The following is a 20,543-nucleotide window of genomic DNA, read 5'->3' as shown; positions in this document are numbered from 1 at the left end:
GAGATATCAACAGATAAAACAGGAGTGCCATTAGCTTAGTCCCACAGAACAAAACTTCGTGCCTTGTGGTAGGAATATCTGTTGCTCCTGACGCAGGATGCCCATCTGCCACGGCTGTAACAGAGCGCTACATCCTCCTCCACCACACAGATGCACAGAGAAGGGCATTTTTATTACCAGCTCTGCACCTGTAGGTTTTGGTAACTGAAACATACGCTATTTTAATGAGAACACTTTGAGTGGAGAATGAAGCGATGTTGATAATAAAAGTTACTCACAAAGGACTACGCGAGTGCTAAATGTTTAGGCATGTCTCTTCATCCAAAAGGTGAAAGTTACTCCCACTGAAGAGAATACCTAAGGAATCCTGCAATATGCAAGTCATCTGGTTTACCTCTACACACTAAGCCCAGCAGGATGAAAATTAAATTTTCAAGCAGCGTACATGCAGAGCACTTCCAGAAAAATGCTAATTTGGACAGTCTCCACCTCAGTCGTATTGGAGAACAAGCACTGCAAAGTCACAACAAAGAAAGAGCCACTTTAGATTTAAGGTGGGAATGAAATTAAAACTCACTGTTACCCAATGCTGCAAATATATATTCCTACGTTAAAGCATATGTGTACTAAATGTCAACATATCCTAAATTTAGCAAGTCTGCCAAGTCTCCACCTATGAACATTTCTACTGAGTTTTCAGACCTTAAAAGAGCGGTTTATAATGACAGACCTTAAATACAAATGGCTTATGTCATAGTACAATGTCTACAGTATTACATGTCGTACTAAAAATGGTCATTACACACCATAAAGACTTATTTTTCAGTACGCTGTACAAAGTCAAACAAGGCAAAAAAGATGTTTCAGACACTTTGTGGTTTTGTTTCTTTTTCAAGACAAATGAGTAAAAAATGTGAAACCAGCAGACAGACAACGAAATGCACACGTTTCCATATTAAAACCAGGTGTCAAAATTCTTCATGCATACACTCTGTCCTACATCCTGAAGTTGTAAGGTGGCCCCATGATGTACAATCGCAAGTCTTATCCTAAGTACCTTACTTCTTAAATTGCTAAGACAGATAGGACTTGCCTCCATTTATACATACATACAATGATTAAATGCACTTGTTAAAAAATAAAGGCATTTATCCGAGAGAAAATATAGGAAACATTACGGTGAAGAACACACAGTTTTGCTGCAATAGCCAAGGGGATCGAGCGCCTTGAAGGCCGCCTTCTCGCCAGCAACAAGAGATGCTCTAACAGCTTGTCAAAGAAACAACGGTACTCGGCAGAAAGTCGAATATAGTAAACATAAAATACAGAGTTCAGAGATCTTTAGTGTTTGTGCATAACTTGCCACCCACTTCTCTCCCTGCAGACAGTGGGAAAAAGAGCACAGTTCAGTTTTCATACTCATTGACTTAGAAACAAAGTAAGTCAAGCTTCCTACATGAATTCACACAGTGAAAAGTCCTTCCTCCAAAAATATACAGGATCACTCAACTCATTTTCATTCTCATACACCATTTAAAAAACTATTAAAACTCTGAATTTTTTCAAGCAGCATATTTTGCATTTGTCACCGGCAGGTTTGCTGTAGAAATCCTAGAAAGTTAAAATTATATCATACCATACAAAAACATGTAAACAAAACGGATATTTTTTAAAAGGCATGCATGCTCTTGAAGAGGATTAAAAAGTGTTTATTTTTGGTAAATAAAAGTTATCTTGCTTAGCGTTTTTAAGAGCACCTTAGTGATTTAGGAGCCTAAGCCCAAATAACTTTAATTTAGATTTGGGCTCCTAAACATCTAAATTGATTCTGTAAAATTACTTAAGCACTTTGAAAAATTTTTGCCATGTCTCTGATCTTGCAGAATGAAGATTTTCTGTAACCAGGAGCTATCTTGGAATCTGAGACAACATTCAAGGATGTCTCATTAATGTAACTCAGTCATCAGCTGCAATTTTGTGGATCCTCCATAACTTAGTTTATGGTACCTATGAAAAATTTTCCCAAAGAAGATAAATATTTTGCCACACCACTTTGCGAGTTCCTTTTTCATAGACAACACAGGATATAACAATCAAATTTGAACAGGAATATGATTATATGTTCCTTCTGAATAGCTATTAGTGTCAAAGACTGTGTTATTTGTTCAACCTGTTAAGACTGAGAAAAACAAACTTACAAAAACATCTGTAGCACAGCATTAGGTAAAAAGAAGGAGCATTTTTGGCACCGTACAGTTTTAAATCTAAGCTTTGAGGCCCAAAGTATAGCAAGTTAAACGTACACAGTGGCAGCTGGGAAAGCCTCATCTGAAATGCAACATTTGTAAAGGAAACTTTTTTGGGGAAGTTGCTATTTTATGATCGTTAGCTGATCTCCAAGTAACGGATACACTGGAATTTAGCCTAAATATTCATACCAAGTGTTTACATATATACCTTAGCACTCATATGTATCATACAAGTATATTGCACCGACAGAACTGCCAGAATCCATATTAATACAGTCAGGCATAAAACGCAGTGTCTTCTTTTTGCTCTTCATTTATCTTCGTAGTGTCCGAACTAACCAATTCTAATGTTTTCTTTGAAATTTAGTTGCAAGGTTGCTACTTTACCTTAGGCCATAGTGTTATGGTCTGTACCTACGCTTGTACGTATTACCCTTACGTCAAACGTGCTTTGCAATTCAGCAATACCTAGTTCGTAGCTCTGAAATAATTCCTTGAAAAAGGAGAAGCTTGCCTAATTTTTACAAAGTGCACGCGGCAGCCACGGTTCTGTGTTTTGCCACCAGGTGTCTCACTCTACACACCAAAAAACACTGCATCAGCAAGTTTATATAAATCCACCCTCTATCAAGGATCCCATAGGCACAAGATTTGCTAAAGCACTGGTAAAAATACCTCTACAGCTGGCTTTATTCTGTACTCAATTGCACAACTTCATCCAATTCACTGGGCTGGTTTTCTTTTCCTCCAAGAGTGGTCTAAAGTATGCTGCAGTTGCTAAAAGGACTTCTGTGTTTCTTGGTCCTCTGTTTGTTTGGTCTAAGGTTGATGACATCTCCACCATTAAGAGTGCTAGAATTTTGGCTGGAGTGACTTCCACCAGCTGTATTAAAAACACCTACAGAATTTAAAAGACAAGAAAAATATTTGCATTTCTTTACTTCCTGCAGCATAATACGTTAACACTTAAGACACAACACTTACTAAGGCATAGTAGTGCACCTCGAACGCATACTCTAGTTTTTAAAGGCTTTACCTGTTTCTGGGTCAATTTTGCAGCTAAATTTGAGGTAGAGCCAGTTGGAATGACCAGCCAGGCAGTATTTAAAGCTGGTATACATCTATGTAATTGAAGGGCAGCATATGCGCTCATCTGCGCATGTGTACGCAACTAATTGCATGGTAACAAAGTTATGGTTAGTTGAGTAATATAATAAAAGAAAAACATGACAAATTTGAAGTTAGAAACTTCGCTGAGATAAAGGCAAGGAAAAAGCCTGAATAAAAAGGGAGTGCTTTAAGGAAAATAAATGAACTGACTCAGAAACGCTTTAAAGAAGGACTACAGAAGTTCAGTGTTCCCTTACAAAAGGCAGTTTACAAAGACCTTCTGATTACATGCCAGATTCTTTCACTGTGAGTCTCTTGTAAATCAGCACTGAGATGAGTAACACTAATACTAATTACATTAAAAAACTCAACAAGCATCCTTTCTCAAGGCGTTACACAATGTTTGTTTAAACGAATTTAATAAAAGGGCACTTGCCAAACATTAGCTAGAAACTGTAGTACATCAGTTTGACAATCTCGTAACTTTAGAGTCACAAAGTTATTTTACAGAAGGAAAGGAGACAATATCCTGAGATACGAAGGTAATAATTAGACCCTGATTCACCTTGTATTACCTCCAAAAGGAAACGGATGAGACCATAAGCTTTGATGGCACAAAGTACTGGCTTCTGGTTTTTTATTACAGTATACATACCAATCTTGTTACTGCTTGTATGTACTAGTTCTGGATCTTCAGCTGTTTGTTGCTTGAGCCTTTGAAGATATTTATCAGCCAAATACTTGAAAACTGGAATGTTAAAAAGAAAAAAGGTACATTAGAGTATGCTTAAAAATAATCTTCATATCAGTAATAATATCCTCGTATCAAAATTCTGTGTGGTGACAAAAGCGCATTCGACAGCACAGGTTTCGCACGATCTGGTTAAGTGATTCTCTCTCGGCAGGCCTGTGTACCTGAGCAGAATCCGGAGTAGTCCAATGTCTACCCAGGTCTTACAGTTTGCAGTACTAGGGTCCTACACAGCAGACAGAAACATCTCAAGACCTCTGTAATAAAGCTGGCACATACATATTGCCAAATGCTCCAATTCACGCAACTTGGGACTTTTTAAAATTATGTAGGCATTTCACATATATATTTTTTGCAAGAAGCCTTAGAATAATAGCAGTCACGTAAAGTAAGGCTATTAATAAAACTCGGCAGCAACATTTTTCTAATTAACTAACGCTACCCTCATTTGTATTGGGGCATACAAAGTCTACCTAGGATTCTGGAAAAATCTACAACTATAGGACAATATGATTATTTACATTTGTAATTCATAACTCGTGTAAAGATGACACAGAAACATTTTACTTTTTCTCTTGTAGATTTTTTTTCCAAAGTGAATGACGTTGACAGAGGAGAAACAATTAGTTTACTATTAAGTTTTCCTGATTAAATAAAATGTAAGTTACCAGAGACTATAATTCATGATTATTCAAACCTACCCCACAAAAGATAGTGACTTCATTTTATAACAGTACTCTTATGAAATTAAATATATACAGTAAAAAGTGGTGCTTGGGAACCAGTAAAATATCACCAATAGACAAAAGGCTGCAAGAGATCCAATCTTTTAATGTACTTTAAATATAACTAAACTATGAAATAATTGTTTATATAATTTATTATTAACAATTACAAAATCATCTATTCAACAATTTGTATATTGTAATGATTGAATTTCTACACATCATTTTTTTAAAAGCTCAATGCTTACTGACAGTTGTTAGAACTAAGCAGCCTTAACACCTTGGCACTTCCAAATATTGAAGCTATGCACTGTTTGTGGAAGAGAAAGGAAAGATGTACACAAAGAAACGGGCCTAACACACTGATATCAAGTAATTCTAGCTGTGTTTAAAGTGTGCTGCTAAGAAATACAAAAAGGATTGCCAACAGCATGCAACAACATGGGAAGTAACAGATCAGCTCCAAACTAGAGAGACGTACGGTGCAATACAGCAGCGGGCAGGACAGACACCTACTCTGCTGTATCTCGTACCTTCAGTTACGTTTAGGTCTTCCTTCACAGATGCTCGGTAGAACCTTAATTTTAGCTTTTTTGCCAGTGCTTCTGCCTCTTCACTGCACAACAGAAGAAGACTTTGTAAATACTAATTTGTGTTATTTGTCAGCATTTATTCTTACGGACAATATGCTTCATGGTAAGTTAAACGTGGCAAGGTGGGTTAAGAAACTCAGTCAAAAAATACCTGATGCTTAATTTCTTTACAATATCTCCACTATAACAAGAAGGCATTTTACATGCAGACCAAAAGTAATTGCTTTTCAATATTTATTGACTTCATTAACTGAATTTCCCAAGGGTTCGAAGACAGGTGTCAGTGAAACCAAAAGGAAGGAGGCTGTAATTAACAGCACTAGAATCAGAACAATTACCACTGCAAAGTCAAAACAACAACAACAAAGTAATCCTTAAGTATATTTTAATAAAGCAGTAGACTATGGAATTGGATGAGTGCAGAGATGAATCAAGAATTATTTTTTTCTGTGAAGTAAAAGAGAACTTGTGCTAAATTTTAAGGAAAAGCTGATGAAACTTAGGAAAATTTCACCACGGCAAATCATGTCATCAAAAAGATGAAGTTACTGAGGCAGATGGAGTATTCTGAGAGCAAAACCTAAGTGACATACCATGAACAAGGGAGGAGTTCAAATGCAATTTTGCTTTTCCTTTGAAAAATCCTCAGTATTCTTTGCAGAGGGAGTAGAAGGTGATTTATGCCATCAATGACAGCAAACAGAGAACAAAGAAAGCCAGTGTAGGAAACAACAAAAAGAAGAAATAATTTAAATCTCTCAGGAAAATGGTAGAAATAAAGAAGTGGAGAATGATCAATTTCATCATGCAATATTTTCTACATGATATGCTGTGATAAATAAAAGCTAGTATTTGTTAAGCTGATTTCATAGCAAGAATGAAATTGGTCATATATACAATGGCAGAATGAACTGACAGTAAAATCTGTAAAGAAAAATACAGCGAAGAAGGATCAGCACCATGCAGTTTGAGAATATTAACAGATACTTTTTTCTATAGAGTTATAATGTTTTGATAAAAATGAACAATAAAAACAAATTAAAGAAAAGCAAAGCAAAGAATATTAAGATACTCTTTCAAACCACCTGTTTAATACTTTGTCATTTTAGCAAGTGTTCACTAGCCAAACTAGACAATGTAACTTCACTGCTGCACAGCGCAGTTTAACAGTAACTGTAAATACTAACAGGAGATAAAATTTACAGTTTTAGAATTTCTGACTTTAAAAAAAAAAAAAAAAAAAGAGAATCATATCATGGCACAACCAAGCTCTTCCTGCTATTTCTCTATTTTTTTGGCTGACACTGCAGCAGGCGGCGTGAAGCAAACAGCTCCTAGGTTGGCAAGCACATCTGCCCAAGTAACTACACTCATGCAGCAATACCTGTCACCTGTGCTTCTAGGGCACATTTTGATGCAAGTCATAGGTTTGACAACCTAGATACCGTTAAGTCTTCAACAGAAACCCCTATGGGTTTTTTTTAAACGTGTGTATACACGGTGTATATATTGTTCTTTAAAAACAGTAAGATAAAACTCCTACTTCTTTATACAAGAGTCATCAAGAAGATCAATCTTATTCTGCACAAGAACTGTGGGAATGTCTCCAACTTCGGTCATGACTTTCTCCTTCCAGGTAGGGATTGCTTTGAAGGACTCTCTGTCAGTCGTAGAAAACACAAGAACACAAGCCTGGGCTCCTAAAAACATACAAATCAATTGCAAATACAAATAAATACAAATCAACCAGCAAGCATTAAAAAAAAAGAATCATCATATATAATGTATTTCAAATATGAGGGATTTTTCAAGTTTCTGCCACAAAAGTGCACTTTTACTGCCAGCTTCTGTCAAACCAGTGGTCATAAACTCCCCAAATGAAAACAGACTGACGTATTATTTTGATCATTATACCCATTCTTCGTGATGGCTACGGGTCTGTTACCTTTCAAGCTATTTCCAGCATGGTGCACGTATGCAGGGGAAAGGAATAGGAGGGGGTGTGAAAAGGCTGGAAAAAGGGAAAGGGAGGTTTGCTTATTGCTCACTGTTTTCCAGACTTAATGGAGGCCAGATGGCAAATATTTTTCCGTATGCAGTATCTGTAAAGCACATTTCATGTTATTCCTTGTGCTACAGTAATGTGGATTTTGAAAAGCAGAAAACTTAAAAAGTTGTCGGAGAAAGCTGTGATTATTTCAAGTAAATTGTTTAGTAGCTTTTTGGAGAAGATAAGTGTATTTCTAATTCATACTCATTCTACCACAGCACTATGATAAATTATACGAAATGTTTTGTACCATTTTTGTTATGGTTTTGTAGCAGCCTTAGCAAACAATAATTAAAACCCATGGATACTAAGAAGGTACTTCCACACTTGAAATATCAGTAAGTGGTCTTTTGACTGTCCAGCAGCCCTTTGTTATCCTTAAGAAACTACTTTTCTTTGCACATAAACACATGGAGAAACACTTTATTATTTATATGCCTTTACCGTACTTGGTATTTAGTAACAGGGTGTAAAAGGAATAGATAGCTAATGTCTTTGAGACTCCAGTGTTATCTTGTGGCAAATATCCCAATGTAATTATATATAGCATGAAAAATTATTTCATCAGTATGAATTTTCTTTTATCTATGAGTTTCACCAAGTATCCCCCATTCCTGTACTCCGTTTGTCTTTGTATTTCTTTGACACAAAGCACTCAAGTTCTTTTATTAGGTTTCCTTTTATTTATCTTTTCAAAGCCAAGTTCAGTCTACCTTTACGAAAGTTCTCCTGTGCTCTTTTACATTCTTTCACATGCCATTAAGACCCTTCTGGTATGGTTTTATACAGAATAATAAGAACTGCCCTCAGAATTTCAAATCAAGCTCTACCAATAAAACAGTAGCCATGTAGTCTCCCATAATTTTCCCTATTACTCGTGTTCTAAAATTGTTTGTTTTCCCTAATGTCCACACCATATTCTAAGGTATGCAATTCTTCTGATGCAATTCCACTTAGAATCCTGTGAGACAGATGTAAAATTAGCTATTCTTTCCATTTGTCAATGCTGAATTTAACCTATCGTCTTGCAGTCTAGCTTAATAAAGCCTCTCAAGATCTTTGCTCTACTGGAGATGAAAGTATTTATTAAAAGACTCTCACCATCTGCAAATATCACCTCGTTCAGTTTTAAGACTAAGAAATCCATTGTGAAGTTTCCAAACTATGGCGCATTCACTTCATCGCTCTCCTTCCACCTGTTCCTTCCGAATGCCAAAACACAGAGATAACTTGACAATAGCAAGTTTAGAGGGAAAAGTCCTAGCATGTGGTAGGTAAAAATGGGGTGACTTACAATATCAGACCTCCTTATTCAATTTAGATATAATACATATGGAATGCGGTGGACAGAGACAGTAAAAATAACTCAGCCTGGCCATATTGCTTTTTAAAGAGAATTACATGATAGGCTTTAATTAGGAATCAAACTGAAATATTTTTGAGGACCTTCAAGATTTTGAAATTTAAAGATTCTTACCAGGAAGTTAACAACAAACAGTAAACTAAACTGTGTTTCCTCATCAAGAGATATACCTGTGTATCAACAATGACAAGTTCTATGCATATATTCTATATGTAATTGTGTATTTCCAAACGTCTGCTGAAGGTTTTGATCACTGGATTGTAAGAAATATCAGAATTTACTAATCCAATAACCCTGCAAAATGCTCATTTAAGAAGAACAAAAGGAGTATTCTTCTCATGTTCAATTCAAAACAGTATCAAATGTGATCTTTCTGAAAGTATGCTTCAGTATAGTGCAGTAGTATGGCAACAGAGTTCACCAGAAGATGTCACAGAGCATAGATCTTACTAGATAAATTCTTTTCATCTTCTAAGAATATTGCTGAATACTCAGTATTTTTACTGAGAACATAAACAAGTTTAAGAAATTATAATGTCCATGTAGGAGCTCTAAGGAGAAGAAAACCAAAAGACAAACCCCAGGATTTTGGCACTGAAACACCTTTCTGTGTGCAGTGACTGACACTATTCAAGAGAGTCAATAACATTATCTCACTCATCCACCCCAAATGGAGTCATGCACCACCTCTGTCATAGAACAGACTGTGTAAAACAACAGACACCAGCACCAAAGGCACAGGATAGCGTCAGACAGGAGCATAACAGCTAAACCCAAGATGTTCTCAATGAATATTTTAAATCAAAGTTCTTTTGTGAGAAGCTGTTTCATAAAGCTACTTTGAAGTACTGAAGAAAAGGACATTGGATTTTTTGTGTGGAATTACTGCTTTGATAACCCCTGTATCTTTATTTTAAAAAGGTTCCAACTGGCTGCAGAATCACTGATACGATATTCTAGACCTAGACTAATTCAGAAAAAACTTGAGAGTAGTGCTAGCATGTCTACTTGATTCAAGCAGAGCACAAGCTTGTCAGCTGAGTAGGTCTCAAAGATCCTCAGCAGACTATCCCATCCTCATAGACTCCGTAACCATATTTTCTCCTTTCATAATGGTACAAAGCCTATGTAATAGAAAATATGTAAAGAGATTCCTTGCCATGAGTGGACTCACACAGGGCTTTATACTTGGCACCTATTCGTTTCACTCTTCTGTTCTTTGCCTCAGCTTTTTAAGGCTATGACAGAAAACACACGTTCACGATAAAATTGATGGTGGCTCCCTCAACCTTAAACTGAGATAAAATGCAAGGTCAAATGATATCATCCAGAAGTTCTTGTTTACTGTTGATGTTCTAAGTGCTGTGGATGCTGGCTGTCTTTGACAGGCTTAGCAGGGTTTAAGGTCTCTCTAACAACATCCGAAAGAGGGCTGCCTTGCTCCAAATTGGACCAGAACAGTCTTGTAACTCTCACAGTTAACACAGCTGAAAGTGGTTGACAAGCGCAAGCTAGAGCAATGCTATGAAGGCTTCAGAAATATGAAGTCTAACTACTGTGCAACAAAATGAGGAGCCTGAGAATTTGACTAATCAGCAACCGAAAAACAGACTAATGAGCAAGATGTCTGTTTTCCATCAAAAACCTAACAAGGGTCTACTCAGCCACTTGTGTATGTGCCTAGCATATAAGTGAAGTACCTATCCAATTAGAAAATGTGTGACTTCCACTGGATAGAAACTGGTAAGATGCATGATATGCTATAAAACAGAAATTATTAAATACATACAGAGCTTCCTTCAACTCTTTGAATTTAGGCTGCTGGACTCCTTGCGTTGTATGTCATGGGCATGCAGCTACACTGGGTGCACATATTCGCCCATACATAGAAAACCACATGACAAATCCACTGTCAGCTCCAATTTTGTTTCTCTGCAAGGTTGAATGAATTTGGTCCCTGGACAAGAAGGGCTCAGAAACAGGCTCTGAAGCATTCATTGTGCAACCACGGATGAGCAGCTGATCCCTGAAGAACTGACAATACACAGGGTTCCCAGAGAGTGTGTAAGCCCTAGTGTAATGGTAGTGGGGCAGCGACCTGTGGGAGAGGCAGACCTTGAAGTAACAGCCAGCACCTATCTTACCTACCTTAGAGACTCCTCCCCTTATCAGCAATAATTTGCAATGAAATCTTTGCATTTCCAAAGTAAGCTTGACCTTTTGTTTCTATAATATTATGCTTGCAGACCTGACGCTAAACCAAAATTGTATTCCAGGCTCTTAGAATTTCCCTTGTCCTTCATGAGTCAAAGTCTACTGCAGAACAGTCACTGCATCTAACAGCTTGAACTGTTAACATATCCATTGTGCTGCCTACGATGTGTATCCACAGGATGACTATGCCCTATTTCAGAGCAGCCTTGAAAGTGGAGATCTAACTGCACTGTACTGGGTGCGAGTCATGAGCAAGATTTCAAGATACTCAAGATATGCGGTAAGTGAGGCCAGTAAGTGTACTTTAAAGTTCTTCTGAACACTCCATATTTTAGCATATCAGTGCCAGTCATTAGGAGAAAAAGACTTTGGCTTGGAACAACTGAGGACAGCAAAGCACACAAGAGAACTGAAGGCCAGGAGAGTAAAAAGGAAGCTCCAAGAGAATCAAGTACTACCTTCTGAAATTCACATGCTCAACTTGTCAGCTGTAAAATAATAGAATGATCTATTTCCACATGAGGATAAAAAGAAATAAGAAAAGAAATATCCTTCTCTGAAGAAATGGTAATCATCAATTATGAGTGACAACCAGAAATATTACAAAAAAAAAAAAATCCTATTAGTTGCAAAAATCGATCATGAAATATAAAAAGGTCAGAGGACTATACCGCCCTGAAACAGCACAGCAGAACTATTATTTTATCTCTAAATGAGGTACTTTTTCTAAGATTTTATACCATAGCGATATCTTTTCCCCAGCCATCAGGTAATTAGTTTGACAAGAACTGAATAATGCAATCTTTGCCGAGTCATTCAATCTCTCATGTTAAAAAACAAAAAGGAAAGATTTTCACAACCATTGTTAAAATATATGCAAATAAAACCTAAGTATGCAATTTGTAACTGGCTAAATAGATAACCTACCTTAGTATAACTGAATAATATAGTTTCTATTTTATAAAGTAAATATGCTTTCCTTATTACTCTGTTGTGTTAATATGTTCAAGGCAGTCTGTACTAGCCAGAGACCTGTTGTGCCTAGTAAATTATCTTTGCAGGATGACTGGCAGATCTTTTTTCCCTTGGGTTAATTTCTAAGTGCCTCAGCCATAGACTTTGGGACATTTACAAATATGTCTTACAGAAGTGCAAAAACACTTTCAGAGGGAAAAATATAATTTTGCATTCGATTGTGTGAATGGCTACATTCTGTGCAGTTTCTGTGCAGGTATTTGTCTCATTTTCTTCTATGTTTTTTAAAGGGCTCTACTGAACAGCCTGCATAAAGTGACACTTAATTAAGGCAAGGATTTTACATGAAGGGGAAAAACATTTAAGAAGTGAAAAAGGTGAACTAAAAATGCTTTGCACACACACGAAATAACTAAAATTCTTAATGCAGAGATAAGAAAATATCTTAGAGATGTGCAGACCAAAAAAAAAAACAACAACTGTGAAAAAACAAACATGGTATTTTCACCTCTATAGTAGGCCTTAGTTATTGCATCAAATTCTTCTTGACCCGCAGTGTCCCATAACATTAGCCTGACATCTTCATCGTTAACTCTGAAATAAATGACACCGTTTTGTAATCAATACAACGAACAAGAGCAATTCAAAACAACTGACATGGAAATATTTCTATGTCTACAATATAAGAGTAATTCAGTTCAAATTTAACTGCATTTAAATAAAATGTAACTTAATATTGATAATGGTTCACCTCTGTAACATGCTATGGCAGTAGCCCCCTAATTACTCTTTCCTGACAATCCATATTATGTTTTCCTCTTCCTCTACATTTCCCTCTATGAGGAAATATAATAGACTTCCAAACAAAACTTAGGTGCCTGAATAACGGTCCTTTTGTCTTTTTAATCAGCTTACAAAATTTATAGAATTTTCTTACTTCTCATTACCATAGTGTTTTCCATTTTATCAAACATAATTGGGTATTATCGGCTTATATTACATAAAGAGACTAAATCTATAGCGTATTTAATTATCTTTTTTTTCACAGTCATTTTAATCTATATTGGCTAATAAATTTGTGTAATTGTTTTACCATAAGCACTTCCACTTCCTACACAAGAAATTAAAAAAAAAAATAAAAAATCAACAGGTGGTAGAATACAAAGGAAACTTCTGTTAAAAAAAGCTTAGTATGACAGAGGTTCAAAATTTTATTTTGCTTTTGATTTATAATTCTAAATCTTGTATGTAAAATAGAGTGACATAATTTCAGCCCACCGTGCAAGAGAGAAAACAACTCCCTTTACTGTGCTTTGGAGACAGCAGGCCTTGTTTCAAGCCAATCTTAGGATTAGAACAGAACAAGAAATAGAGGGAGAGGTAAAAATCAACAGTATGGCATCTATTTAATACGTACTGGATTTGTCTTTCCAGGAAATCTACACCAATAGTTTTTTTGTAGTCTTTTGTAAAAATCCCCTTGCAATATCGCTGAATCATACTGGACTTTCCAACAGCTCCATTTCCTACTACCACCACCTTGATGGCCACCTCCATGTCTTCTTCCAACATCTTTGCAGCCCAAGTGACCCTCTGGCTTATTCAGGAAACTATCGATTCTGTAAACAAAGTAAACAGCTACATTCATAAAAATGCTGTGAATAGAAAGCAAGAAGAAATATGATCACACATGAGGATTTATAAAGATTGTGCAATTTATTTTCAGCTCTGCCACAGATGGCTTGAGTGACCTCAGGCAAGTTTTTTAGCCAGTCTGTGCTTTGATTTGCCACTTATTAATTGGAAATTAATATAGCTGTTCATAAAAAATATCCTTCCACTGTACAAATGTATCATCACATGTTGATTATGTTCCTGATGCTCTACTGCTAACACATATAACACGCTCAACTTATCAACATAGCACACAGCGTGAGTCTGAAGTATGGCAACTTCTAACTTCAGCCACTGTTCTCTTCCGCCCAGTTCAGACATCGTCACCTAACACCAACACTGATGCTTTGAAGACATAAACCTACATCATTCTGTGATTATAACCCTTACTCCAGCACTTATGAGCTTGCCTAAATTTGTCTTTCCGAGGAAGTCAATAAAAATCACAATCAAATAAATTTGTACGCTCTTATTCATTTCATTTTTGGCATACAAATCACACCACTAAACATATAAATATTATTGGGCAATTCTGAAGATAATGCATTTTCCAAAGGTCTTTTTTTTTAAACAAGGAATTGAATAATCCAACTGCCTTAAAAAATTTCTGAATATTTAAAAAGTGTATATCATAAGTATATTAGGCGTGACCATAATCTCACATCACACCGCACGGCAGGGGAGCCACCTAATTTCTCTCTGATTTAATTTTGCCCGCGTACACTGTACATTAATTAGAGACAAAGCCGTCTCTAATTTGGCCGCGCGTGAAGCGCATGGCCAAAGTGGTTATAGCGGACACAGAGATTTTTATATCAACTAAAATTCCAACGTGCAAAAATAGAAAATAATTTATAGGGCTTACTGTAAGTATATTTCCCTCAGGTTTTGGTGGTTTTGTTTTACGGCGAAGGCGCACAGAAAAGCTGAGTTTCCCCGGTGTTCTGCCGTGCCGGGATATCCTCACAGGAGCACTCCCCGCCTGCAGAGCAGCAGACGACCTCCCAGGAGGTAAGCAACCCCCGCGCAAGGGAGGGGAACACACACCCGTGTTGAAGACTCTGCCCGCCGCCCCGCACACGCCCCGTGCGGCCAGGGCCGGGCTGCCCGGCACCCGCGCTCCCCCTCACCCCGGCAGATAACGTTTCTGGATTGCCTTCGGTTGCATCAAGCACCGGTACACGTACAGCGCTAGCGGGTGTGTGGCCAGCACCGCTAAAACGGCCGCTCGGTCGGCCCCCAGGAATCCGGACGGACATTTTAAGCCAGGGCCGACGCTCGGCGGAGACGGACGTTGGGTGGCCTCCGCGCAGGGGGCTGCCCGCGGCCACCTCCCGGCCCCGCCCGGGCAGCGCCGCCGCCGCCGCGCTGAGGGCGGAGGCTCGGCCGGCCGCCCCGAGCCCCCTCCCGCGGCCCCGGCCCCTCCGGCGCCCGCCCCGCTGCCTCCCCGGCCCCGCTCCCCGCCAGCCCGTCCGGCCCGGCAGCACCTTCCCGCCTCGGGGCGCCGCCAGTGCCCCGATTCCCGCCCGCCCGCGGCCCCTCTCACCAACCCCGTGCAGGAGCGGGGCGGGCGGCGCTGCCTCAGCGGGCACGGCGGCGGCTCCACCTCAGCGACGGCGAGGGAGGGAGGGAGGCAGGGAAGGAGGGAAGGCGAGAGGAAACCGCTCGCTGGGGCCGACCCAACCCGGACGCACATCCCGGCTCCCCCGCCCGGAAGCGCCGTCAGGACCGGGGGCGCCGCTCGGGGAGGTGCCCGCCCGCTGCCTCCGCCCCCGCGGCGGCGGCCCCCGGCCGGGGCGGCGGCGGGGAGGCGGCCGGGGCGCTCGGCGGGGGCGAGCGCGGAAGCGGGGGCTGGCCCGGAGCCCCTGCCGCGGGGTCTGGCTTCGGGGCCGCTGGCCGCCCGAGTCTTGGGGAAGCGAAGGAGAGGTGGCGGGTGGGATCTGCCTGCCTGGCGGTGAGAGGTTTTGGTCGGGGTTCCTGAGGAAAGATCCGGGCAAGGCTGGTCTTGCCGGCCCCCGGGTGCATTCATCCCTGCCTTGCTCCCTGCCCGGCGGCCCTTCTGCCTCGCCTCATCTTCCGTGGGAAACAAAACTGCGTGTGACCTCCGTGGGCTTTCCTCAGGCTGCCGCTGAGGGCAGCCGCCGTTCCTGTGGGTGGTACCCATTTTTTGACCAAGGTGTGAGGGCGCCAGGTCTCAGCCCATCACCGTGGCACATGGTCTACCAGCTCCCACGCTTCATATAAAACAGAATATGATAGGTTTTAGCATAGTTGTAGACATGATAGTCTTAAGATGTGAAGATGTTCCTTTTTTTTTTTTTTTAAAGTTAGAGTGATAAAAGATGTCCCCTGCCTTAAAACCCCTCCCTCCTTCCATATTGCAAGGCCCATCTCGTGGGCTGGGGCGGCTGCTCTCGTGCCCCCCAGCACCCCTGCTGCTCAGGTACGGCTGAGTAACACGGCTGTCACCAAGGTCAGGTTGTTGAAAACTGCCTCGCGCAACTGAGGTCTCTTTATCCCTGTCCTGGGCTTCCCAAGGCTACGTCTGCGCTCTAGAGTCAATTGGTGTTGCCGGTGCCTAAATAAATACCTTTCGGATTAGTGCATTTTGCAGCTACACCTCAAAAGAATAGTTAAATTCTACACATGGTTTTTATTCTGAAATTTACGCTTTCGTTGTGTTAATGCTGACCCTGCCTGCTAGTCTCAGAGTCCGTCGGATGCCAGGGCTTGCGTGTGCCAAAAGGCCTTGGATTAGAGAGCCCTCCCATTAACTCTAAGAGAAATTTGTTACCTGCCTAATACCAATGTCCTCGTGTTAGAAATGCTCCTTACTGTACTTCCCAGGTTTCACCATGGGAGATGTGAGGTGCGTGGCTGGGATTTTATCTCACCTAATACCTATATTGTAAACGTTTGTATGTTGTGGTTCACCATCAGATGGCTGTCAAGTAGCCCAGGTGAACCGCTCCCTCAGGTCCCTCCGTTGACTGGAAAGGGAGCCTGTGGCCACAGCTGTCTAAGATTAGAGGAGACATATCCTATCCTAAGTGCCCAAATTTAGGCAGTAAGTTAGTGAGTAAATAGCAGTAAATAATTTTAGTTTTTAATTTTCTGGTCTTTAACTTCCATATATTGGGTAATGCTTTTCTGAAGTATGAGGCTAGAACATGCACTATGACCTGTCTGTCATATTGGCGACGCGCAGATATTTCTTTGTGAAACCCCAACAATTCAGGGAGGCTAAACCATTCCAGCATGTCTTATGGGTATATTGAGAGCAATTCAGGAAACTTTTCTTATCATGTCCCACAAAGGAAAGAGAAGAATGGAAGACAGACACATTCACCAATTTCAAGGCTTTAGCATATATGTGATTTGATGACTCGTGATGAGATCAGCCACCAGTATGACTTGTTTGCAACTAAAAAATTGTATCTCTTTTCATTTTGTATAAATTAAAATTCCAGTCACTGGATCTTACTACATCTTTTCACAGAGATTGACTAGCACCTACTCCTGGATCTCTTTTCCATTTGCAGATACCAGGATGCACTAATAAAATCAGCTGTGAAACTTCTCAACAACAAACTGAATATCCCAAGCCCCATGAGACACCTATCGTAATGCTAAATTTTCAGCATCTATATCACTTTTGTTGACACTCCTTTGAACTTTTTCCATATTTTGATGTTGTACACCAAATTAGGAAGCAAATTACACCAAATTAGTGTTATAGTAGCAGAGGTACAGAGGGGAGGCAGCTTCATACCTTCTACTTTGTATTCCCCTTTACAGACCCCCGAAAGGTCAGGCTAATCCCTTTTGCTGTACCACTTCACCAAGGTCTCCTATTCAGACAGTTTTCCGTACGTTCTCCTGTGATTACTGCTTTCCAAGGCATTTTTTTAACATGAGCATATAGCCCATATTCTTTTTTCTCCAGATGTATTATGGTGCAGTTAGCTACAATGAAATTATTTTGTTTGACTGCAAGGCAAATCAAATCGATCTATAACAGGAAAGTAATGCCATCCTTTAATAAAGTCATCTGTTTGTTAACGGCAAGCTTTAGAAGAATATCATTGTCTGATTAAGCAATAAAAATGTTAAATAATCTTTCACCAAGAGTCCTTGGGAGTCCCATTAGAGTCACTCTCGTTGCTGATATCTCCATAATCACAACTATGTTTTGAAATCTCTCAGTGAGACAATTTAATGCATCTGCTGCATGCCCTGTTTTTTCCACAAAACGTATGCATTTTAGCCAATGCAATCCTGAAAAAAAAACGAAAAAGAAACAGCAACTTCTTGATAGAATTTGTTTTCTGTGAAAATGTGCTGCATGCTGGACTTTTAGTCACTAACTTTTTGTTAATACGATGAAGATATTTCCATTTAAGTAGTTTTGGGCCCCTCACTACAAGAAGGACATCGAGGTGCTGGAGCGTGTCCAAAGAAAGGCAATGAAGCTGGTGAAGGGTCTCGAGCACAAGTCTTATGGGGAGCGGCTGAGGGAGCTGGGGTTGTTTAGCCTGGAGAAGAGGAGGCTGAGGGGAGACCTTACGGCTCTCTACAACTACCTGAAAGGAGGTTGTAGCGAGGTGGGGGTCGGTCTCTTCTCCCTAGTAACGAGTGATAGGATGAGAGGAAACAGCCTCAAGCTGTGCCAGGGGAGGTTTAGGTTGGATATTAGGAAAAACTTCTTCACCAAACGGGTAGTCAGGCACCGGAGAGGCTGCCTAGGGAAGTGGTTGAGTCCCCATCCCTGGAGGTATTTAAAAGACATGTAGATGTGGTGCTTAGGGACATGGTATAGTGGTGGACTTGGCAGTGCTAGGTTAATGGTTGTACTTGATGATCTTAAGGGTCTTTTCCAACCTAAACAATTCTATGACTTTATGATTCTATGGTTCTATGTTTATATTTTACTATCTTAAGTCCTTTTAAAGTTGGATCTTAATGTAGTTGCTCATATAGAATACCTAGTAGCTGACCTGCATGCTAATAAGTCATTAGGAGTAAGATCATACAGCTGAAGTAGAACATATAGCGTCAGAGGCACAAGTGAATGGTGATGTGCTCCTTTGAGTGGCTAACTAAGAACACCAGTTCCCACAAGCTCCTAAACTTACAGGGGTGACACTGGACCTTGCCATAGCGATGCAATGAGCTGCAGCGATTCCCCATCTCAGGCTCGCTCTCCTCTGTACTCCACTGCTTGACAAAGACATCAGGTTAACACTTGCCAAGAGAGATGCTTCTCCACAATTCAGCAACTCGGACTCCTAGACAGAAACTATCCGGACTTTTTGAAAGGTTTGAGTTGGAAGCCAAGGTTTGCCTCTCAAATCTGCTGCCACTGATGCTCTTCATTATTCTTTTCTCTCTTTCTCCCGTTACTAAGAGCAATTCTGACCTACCATTTCTTCCGACCTACTATTTCTGTTGTTATCACTTATTTTTGTAGATTTTATGTATTGTCCTCTCTATGATATCAGAAGAACTAATTTTCCAAACAACGGCTGTAAGGAATCATCTGAGTAGCCTAAAATAAAAATGATCCCAAGCTTTTCATTAGATTCCAGGCTTACACGTCACACCCAATATAGGGTCCTCTCAAAGCAGTTTTATGGTTTCTTTGTTTCATTAAACAGAACCTCTGCTGAAAGTTGGAGAAAAAATATACAACCTAATCACGGGAGTATCTAGGTATGAAAAAACACATTAACTTGAATGCCACAGTCTAAAAGTGTCAGTAGCTATGCGGTATCTTTTTACGTGAAGCCTATCTGTGAAATACAAAGTCCCATTTTTTAATCAATATTTGCTTGCATTTTTGACACTAAAAATTTATTCTGCAAATAATCCAGTTTTGCTTGGCATCTAAATGAAAAAACAGGCAAAAGTAAATTCTTAGAAGCCATACCATTTTTCATTGCCATTTATTTTAAATTTTAATACTTTTCATTTATATTTCATATTCAATTTTAATTTTCATATATTTCACAAACATATAAAAATACAAATTTTGAGTATATTCTTTTTGTATTTTTTGAAACTGATGATCATATGATACAGTCTGACATTGTCATTTTGTAATCCCAGGGTTGGGGCTATGTCAACAAGGTCAGAGAAAGTGAAATGTGTTTCACTGAAGTATTTTTATGGCTATTTTTGTAATTCTGAGCATACTGATGTTTAAGGCTGCAGTTATTAATGCATCGTTATGTAAATCTTAAATACGCCCCAACCAAATGTGATCTGTGAGTAGAAGTTAACGATTCTTGAGATGTCATCAGTTCTGAAGACGTTTCTCCTGCTGAAGGCAATAGTTTCTATGCTTAGGTGTAAATAAAATAAATAAGATAACTTGCTGGTAGCAGTGCTTTCAGCTAATTTCAACCAATATATTTAGTGATGCTGTTGAATTATCAGGTACAAACAGTACATCATACAATGACAAAGTAGAATTTCTAAACACGATTATTTCTATTAACTCTACAGAGACTGATAAAAAAATCAAAATAATTTATCTGTGTGCTGAATGTTTTTTGAGTAATAAAAATGTAGAGAAGAGAAATGGAAATATTTGAGGACAACATCAGGATTGAAACACTAAATATTAGATAATTCAGTTATATGTATTAAGCAATCACGTGTAGTTTTAGTATTTACTATAGCTTACTTCATCTGGAAATGCATTTGCCCAGAGAAAATGCTGAAAGTGTTTAAAGTCGTGTATATTCAGCGTTACTGATAAATCGATATTAACTGAGTTGTTTGTAGTAATGGACTTGCTTCTCTTTTCCTGCTCTTGCTACTTTAAATATGTATCC

The 20,543-nt window shown here is 39.4% G+C and overlaps 1 protein-coding gene across 6 annotated transcripts; it reads right to left on the bottom strand.

The window, feature by feature from the left end:
• Nucleotides 1-579: 579 nt before the first annotated feature.
• On the bottom strand, nt 580-15,399 carry RAB23 (RAB23, member RAS oncogene family). Of its 6 annotated transcripts, none has more exons than XR_015708838.1 (8): nt 15,255-15,399; nt 13,448-13,649; nt 12,539-12,624; nt 6,972-7,128; nt 5,369-5,451; nt 4,015-4,107; nt 2,925-3,147; nt 580-1,378 (listed from the first exon to the last, which is right to left on the bottom strand). XR_015708838.1 is itself a non-coding variant. In XM_087777002.1 (8 exons), the coding sequence occupies exons 3-8, from the start codon at nt 13,600-13,602 to the stop codon at nt 3,008-3,010; spliced, it is 714 nt and encodes a 237-aa protein (XP_087633128.1). In that variant the 5' UTR covers nt 13,603-13,649; nt 14,570-14,686; nt 15,251-15,399; the 3' UTR covers nt 580-3,007. The 6 variants fall into 6 exon arrangements, 5 of the variants coding, with proteins under 5 accessions (XP_087633128.1, XP_087633127.1, XP_087633130.1 ...); XM_087777002.1 differs by adding an exon at nt 14,570-14,686 and having other exon boundaries at nt 580-3,147; nt 15,251-15,399; XM_087777001.1 differs by adding an exon at nt 14,570-14,686 and having other exon boundaries at nt 580-3,147.
• Between the last annotated feature and the right edge of the window lie 5,144 nt (nt 15,400-20,543).

Source organism: Nipponia nippon, unplaced genomic scaffold (genome assembly GCF_047370975.1).
Source record: "Nipponia nippon isolate SJK-2023a ecotype South Korea unplaced genomic scaffold, ASM4737097v1 scaffold_4, whole genome shotgun sequence".
Classification (NCBI taxonomy): domain Eukaryota; kingdom Metazoa; phylum Chordata; class Aves; order Pelecaniformes; family Threskiornithidae; genus Nipponia; species Nipponia nippon.
Note: the sequence above shows the minus strand (reverse complement) of the source record. Positions and strands in the feature narration are given on the sequence as shown.